The sequence below is a fragment of the Sapajus apella genome, unplaced genomic scaffold (assembly GCF_009761245.1).
Source record: "Sapajus apella isolate SASKATOON/1434 unplaced genomic scaffold, GSC_monkey_1.0 scaffold28, whole genome shotgun sequence".
In the NCBI taxonomy this organism is placed as follows: domain Eukaryota; kingdom Metazoa; phylum Chordata; class Mammalia; order Primates; family Cebidae; genus Sapajus; species Sapajus apella.
In genome coordinates, this window is record NW_022436968.1 from 12,520,534 (window position 1) to 12,527,932 (window position 7,399).

Here is a 7,399-nt window from a genome sequence, read left to right on the forward strand (position 1 = left end):
GGTTGCATTATTTCTTTGAAAGCATAATATAGATGTTGACTATTTCGTTAAAGAAATATCAGGTAAGAGTTTATTAAATGAATATAGCTAGGATTACAAATGAAGGCACAGTGAGGGTAAACTTGGTAATTTCAGAGCAAAGATTAACTTATTTCTGACAACTCTGGTAAGTGCTTATAGGAATGAATGAAGTTTTAATTTCACAAAGCTGTCTGCTAGCTAAAGACATTACATTCAGATTGAATTCTGGAAATATCTTGCCTGAGAAAGGAAAACGAAAGCTTGATTTAACTAATTTGCAAATCAGAAGGCATTTTCTATAACATTTTGCAAAGGTGCTTTTTACATACACACTATGGCTGACTACTAGATATCAGTGTCATTTGGATAGACATAGGAATTTTATATTGGAAGACTTCTTGTTAATAATAGTTCCCATTTTTAAGGATTGGCTTTAAATCTGGAGAATGCCTCTTTTTCTCAGTTTTCTCAACTGCCGAACAGGAGTATTGCCTATTTCACAGACTTCCTGTAAGAATTAAAAAAGGTAATATGTAGTAGGTACTGAGGATATTGTCTGAAACATCAGAAACATTCAACAAATATTGGATGTTATTACCTATCTTTGAATATCACTACCTTAAAACTCATAGTAACAGGCTAGTTTTCTTGCAAGGAGAAATAAAACTACATCTGGGTTTTCAAACAAACAAGAAGAAATATTTCTTATAAGTATATTTTCCATAGCAGCTTGCAGATAGCAAGAGCTGTTATGGTGCTCATACTTAAGGTCTGTGCTTATTTCAAAGAAAGCTCGCCATGTGTTGGGAGCTTGGCAGACGACTCAGTTCTGATTCCTTTTATGTCCACTCTCTCTCGTTTTTCTTCAAAAATGCACAAGCAGCAAAGCATCAATTTCTCTCTTTTCCCTCTCTCCTCTCTCTCATAAACACACACACCTACACACCTATTCCCTTTTCCTTCAAAACACACACACACACACACACACACACACACACACGCATTTACAGTCTTTTCATTTTATTTATTTTTTAATCCCCAAAGGATTCATGAAGCAAGCTGTGTGCAGCTGCCGTATTTTCCACTGGTTAAATTGGCTGTTACCTACTGTGTGGAGTTGCTAGGAGAAGGTGAATAAGCATGATTACAGCATCAGTTGATGTATATATTCTTGCAATAACAACCTGTGGAGCTGTGTTCTTTCTTCTGTATGGATCTATATGTTATTTTCTCTTTGTTGTCATTAATATTTGTTGCATTTGTTAGATCATGATGTATTTTAAGTGTTAGTTTCAGATCAATTTAGAGACAAAAACGTTGGCATTTAAACAGGCACTTTTTTTCTCAGGGTGGTGCTGCTGATACTGGCTCCTACCATCTGTTTCCGTATTACATCCTGCCCTCGTTCTGTTGGTAGAGAGGAATTCAGCTTCTTCTGGAGCGCGAAAGTCATTCACGTTTCTCTTGTGTATAATAGAGCTCGTAAACTGCAGGAATTTTGATGTGCTTCAGTGCACAGAACAGTAACAGATGAGCTGCTTTTGGGGAGAGCTTGAGTTCTCAGTCGGTCAGTAGTACAGTAGCAGGCTCACATGTACGGATTGTTCTTGTGAGGTCAGAGCATCTGTTTAAACTGCTGTCTGCTTGAGGAGGGTGGTGAGGTGGTGAGCAGTGGATATATGCCTGTCAAAGTCAATAGCAAATCTGGCGGAGTCTTCCCTCAGCTTTGCACATCAGCACTGTTTTGAGAGATAAGAGAGGCTACTGTATAAGTGTGTAAGATTTGTAGTGGACTGAGGAATGCTTGTTCTAGATGCTGAAACTGACTGTAACTGTATTGTCTTAGGAGCATCATCATGGGGTCTCGTGTTACAGAAATTGAAGAATTGGAAAACACCACTTTTAAGTATCTTATAGGAGAACAGACTGAAAAAATGTGGCAGCGCCTGAAAGGAATGTGAGTATGCTCTTTGCTTTTTATTTCCCCCTGAAGGACTTGACTATTAACATGACTAATTGTTTGTGCTATATGCCTTTGAGGACTAGTTTCCTTTAGAAAGATTTTCTCTTGAAAAATAAAATGTGTCTATCTCAGCTGGCAACTTGTTGAAGGGCGAATGGTATTTTGCACTTGCACATTTTATTAAAGTAAGGTAACTTCTGGAGAAGTCATGTTACTGTCATACTACATGGTTTCTTTTATGAATTCTGTGTGCTGTTTAGATATATGGTTCAGATATGCAGAAAGGTAACTAAGAAAGCTGTTTGCTGGGATACTGCCCCAAATAAAATTTCCTTCAGGTAAGCAGAAAGAGAAATAAGGCTGGTACTTCTTTCTCTGTGATTAGATTTTGAAAAACAATGAGAGGATTAATATGATAATAAATAGTTATACTTCCTTGTGATTATTCTTTTTGCTTAAATGATATTTCTATAAGAAAAAAATGTTTACATGGAAAAAATATTAACAGCATATCGAACTTATTGGAGAGTTTTGGTTTTAAATTAATCACTTCTCTTAAGAGTATAGAATAGTCCATAGTACATAATTGACCTTAGTAAAACAGGTCAAGAATTATGCATTTATGTCAAGGAGGGGATGTAATTACCTAAGTCTAACTTTAATTGCAATGCTATTCACCTTGATATTTACACGTTTACATTTTTTCAGCTGTGTATGCTACTAGTTCCTGTTTAGTGTTTCAGCACCACATTGTATATATGCTTTATCTTAATTGTCATAATTTAAAAATCAGATTTAACATTTGGGTGAATATGTGAAATATGAATATGAAGTTTACAGGCCATTGGGTATATTTGCAGATCACAAATGAAAATATTAATATATTTGCTTTTCTATAATAACAGCTGAAAGAATCCTACACTATGCAAAATAGATATTTTCTAAGATTTATATCTCTAATGCTCTATTTACACACTATTTTATAAAATTCAGTATCTGAGTAAATTTGATGTCCCTGTTTTGATTTTATTTTTAAAGAAAATTACATCAAACTTTGTTAAGAGGTAAAAATTCCTTCGACTTTCCTCCATTTGAATGTATTTCATGATGTTTATGTATTTAAATATTGTTCTCTGTATATTTTCTTACTTCTTGAAGTAACACATGGCTTTACTGTGCACTCGTGTAAGAGCACAATAATGCAAAGAACATTTAGCAGAGAATAACTTTGAAAAAGGAAGCCATCTTTACATTATTTGGATGAACTAGAGAAATCTGTTTCCAAGATCCACTGAAGATTTAGAAATTACAGCTTTTGGTGAGGTTGTTCTCTAGGGGAACAAGTAATCCTATCAAAGCAAATAACAGCTCTCGAAATTAATTAGCATAAATGCAAATTAAACATTAGCAGTCATCAGATGATTTATATTTTAACCTAATGAGTGGATGAACATCTGTACCAGGAAAATTATGTCTCTCATTACAACCTATTTTAAATTTTCTTCTCCTTAGAAGGATGTTTTGCTTATTTTGTTTTGTATTTGTTCTAGTTTCCTGTAGTTACTTGAATGTATGAAGATGTATGGTGGTGGATTTATGCATATGTCTTTAAGAAATTTGGAAAGTGCTTTTTTGTTTATTTAATACTTTAGGGCAAAGTTATTGACTCGCTGTATCAGTTGATCTCAAAGATCAATCTGTCATTTTATTTCAGAAAAGGGTGATAGAGTCATTCAACAGTAGATCTTCATGAATTGATAAAAAGGATATGCTAAATATGTACATGCAAAATTAATTTTGAGTTTTGTTTACATTGAGCCACTAAATAACCATTAACCAAGTTTCTTTCTTTCTTTCTTTTAAAAATCTTTATCTAACTGACTACAATGACTACTTTTGCATTGAGTAAAGAAGAAATTGCATTTTAGTACTATCACTTTAACTTGTACTTTGACTTAACACATTTTCAGTGTTCCAGGCTTAGAATTGTCAAAACAAGACACTCCAAAATCTGCATGACTAATGACAACCAAATTGTTTAATTATGGTCTTTTGAATAGTTTGCATTCAAAGCAGTGATATGAGGGACTTCCTATTCCATTGCTGAAATTGTCTTGCATATTTAAAATGCAATATTGATTCAAACAGAATTTTAGCTTATGAAAATTGCTAGTCCTAGAATTCTACACTTAAGTTTTGGCAATTAAAATCATGCTACTCATTAAAACTATCAAACAATTGTGCAATAGTTTTCTTATTTCTGTTAAAATAGACACAAGACTTTTGGATATTTGTTTAGAAAGGGATTTTTAAAATCTTTTACTGTATTTAACTTCAAATACATTGACTTATTTTGGTATAATATTCTGTTTTTAATTGAGCTTATAGTAGGTAGATTTTAAGGATAAATAAAAATAGAGACAAAGGTGAAAGTAAAATGTTTATTCAGTTATGCCTTAAATATAGAAATCATGAACCATTACAGGTAGATATATAGAGAAAATCTCTTATAGACATTGCTATATATAACATAACATTCTAGAGAGTCTTTTGGGTCCATAAAAATAATTTTTAAATTTTGGAACACATGTGGAAACATTGGTAATTAAATTAAAATATCAGTGCTTCTCTACCATTGTTTTCTTTTATTGAGCTCCTTCTAACTTATTTCATATAATATTTGACACACCATATAAAGTTATGTGCCAAGAAATCTCTTTTTCTTTGTGACAACAAAGGTGAAACAGTTTCTTACTCCCATTCTGATGTAGACTTCTATGCACTAGTCTATTAATTTTCTTCTTACATTTACAATCTTTTTATTTAGCTTTTTTCATTTTCAACCACAAATTTGTGGCTCAGTATAACAATTTAAATTCTACACTATAACTCATCATCTGTGATGGTAGAAATATGAGCAAATAACTATGGCATCAGGTCTTTCACAAATTAGATTTAAAATGAACTATATACTTGGCCATAAACTATCAACTGTTCAGGGCTGGAAAATACTTCCTATTATGCCATCACAACACCAAAGGAAATTTCTGATTCAGAAGTTTCTTATGAATCTGGGACCTAGACTTCTTTCTACATACTAAGAAAACATATCGACAGTCTTTCAAAGATTGTTAATTTCATTGATTCCCATGTGGAAAGTTGAAGATTTTATAGTAATTTCACTTACGCATTGTGTTGTTTTCCATTTAAAAGATAAATGCCTTTTTGTGTCATGTACTCTTTTTTTTTTTCTTCAAACATACTAAGAGTTCCACAACTGTGGATTTTATTAAAAAATTAAACATATTTAAAAAACATTGGTGTTGCTCTTTCCAGTTAGTGACATGGTGGAATTCAATGTAAGAGGTGACAGCATTTTCAGAAAACTTAAAATGAACATTTTTTCAGGTAGAAAATTCAGTGAAAACCATGTGAAGTTATAGGGGAAAACCTGAAACAAACTATTATCTTACTTAGAGATTCAACAGAAGAGAAGAAAGTATGCACTGCCAGAAACCAAAAATTACTGACAGCTATGTAATACTCACCATGTCATAGTACTGATTGCCCCAGTTCCTTCAGTTTTTATAAACATAGTATTAGAACCTATCACAATTTCGGTTAGAAGCTAACTTAATAACTGATCTCCAATTTTACATGTCCAGACACATACTTCCTCATCTCTTCCATCCTGACAAATGTCCAGATATTAATATTAAGACTTGGAATTATGAATGCAGTGCTTGAAAGACATTAAGCTTTTTTCTTTTTTTCTCTGTGATTTGTAGGGTAGTAAACATGACTATCAGTAGTGAAGGACAAAATATTTAGAAGCCAAAAGTGAAGGAGAGAAGAAAATTAGATGGTAATCCTTTAATTCGAAGCAACTGTTATTGTTGAAGAGGGCAGTATGTTGTGCAGTTCTCAGATGGAGTTGTCCAGGCCCTTATCAACAAAAGGATGTAGCAGAAATATACATTTAGAATTAAAATTAGCAAAAAAAGAGGAAGTGACAGGAGCTATTAGCATCATATTTCCACATTGAAACCATACTTTAGGATGAAGCTGCGTTATATATAAGACACAAATTTGAACCTTTTACTCTTCTGCTTAAGGACCTGTAAAGCTTTGCATCCTTCATGGGATCACTTTGTACCAGCTTGATCTTTGGAGTCTCTTCTGATGTCTCTCCTTCTGTGACACTTCTCTTAATCAGACCGAGGGTCACCCAAAAGAAATATTGCTTACCACACCTCTGCCTTTGCTCATTTTGTTCTCTCTTCTGGAGGAAACTATTCCTTCATTTTCCTCTTTCAGCCAGAGTTGCTCTTGTTCTCTATGAAGCTTTTGGAGTTGTGTGGGAAAGTTTCTGGTGGTTCAGTGATGGCAAGGTGTTTCTGCATTTAGTGGGCAGCAGGGTCCAGGTAGTCTAAATGTCCTACAGAGCTCAGGGTACTTCCTTATCAGGAAGAGCTGTCCCATTCAAAATGCTGATAGATACCCTATTAAAAAATGCTTAAAGATTGCTGCTTAAATTTCGCTTGCAAAGGAAATTCTTCCTGATCTTCCATACTAGATTAGTTTTCTATTTTCAGCTGATAAATAACCTGAATTTTTCTTCTCATAACAAAATCCACTTTCCCTATTCAACCACAGCTTCTGAGTGCTAGAGCTATGCTCACTTAACTGGATTAGCTCTTGGATTCCAGCACATAGCACAGTACTTAGCATATAGGAGATAATGCAATTAATATTTTAAATCAACTAATGAATAAAATTCTGAATCTTACACTGGCTTTAATGAAAAAATTAGACCAGCCAGGCTGTCAAAATAGGAACTAAAATCAGGTGGGAGGATTGGAGATAGACTCACAGCTGGAATAAAGATGGAGAAGATAGAAGGAAATAATGTTTGCTTTATCATCTATTAGTTATTAGAATTGTGCAGATATAACACATATGTATTCTTACTCCCCACCAGTGTTCTTAAAAAGATAAGCATCCTAAGTTAGTTATTCAGCTAGCATCTGGTAGAACATGGGTTTAAACAGATCTGCCTAGCTCTAATGCTTTTATTTATCTTGTTTCCAAAACAAAAAGGATGACATTCTCAATATGCTTACTCAAATGACACCAGAAAAGGATCTACAGTGGTGCTCCTTAAAATTGAATTTCCAGGCTTGGGGTAAGCAGACTTATCACCCTCCAGAACTGTCTATGTCTTAATCCCCTGGACCTAAGGATATGTTACTTTAATTGAAAGGAGAATTAAAGGAGTTGATGGAGTTAAAGTTGCTAATCAGCTGACTTTAAAATAGGGAGATTAATTATCCTGGATTATTCAGGTGAGTCCAGTGTAATCACAAGGGTTCATTTTTTCTCCTCCCTTCCTTCCTCCCTCCCTCCCTCCCTCCC

General features: G+C 33.9%; 1 protein-coding gene across 6 annotated transcripts in view; it reads left to right on the plus strand.

Annotated features, from left to right (window-relative positions):
- The first annotated feature begins 873 nt into the window (after positions 1-873).
- Positions 874-7,399, plus strand: part of PDE1A (phosphodiesterase 1A) — a 404,046-nt gene continuing 397,520 nt past the window's right edge. For 2 of the 6 annotated variants that reach the window (XM_032292749.1, XM_032292750.1), the window contains exons 1-2: positions 1,148-1,229; positions 1,868-1,978. In XM_032292749.1, the coding sequence (XP_032148640.1) occupies positions 1,162-1,229; positions 1,868-1,978 (179 nt within the window). In that variant the 5' untranslated portion in view covers positions 1,148-1,161. Of the gene's footprint in view, positions 1,230-1,409; positions 1,636-1,667; positions 1,686-1,867; positions 1,979-7,399 lie in introns of those variants that run through there. The other 4 variants (XM_032292753.1, XM_032292751.1, XM_032292752.1 and 1 more) reach the window with 4 other exon arrangements.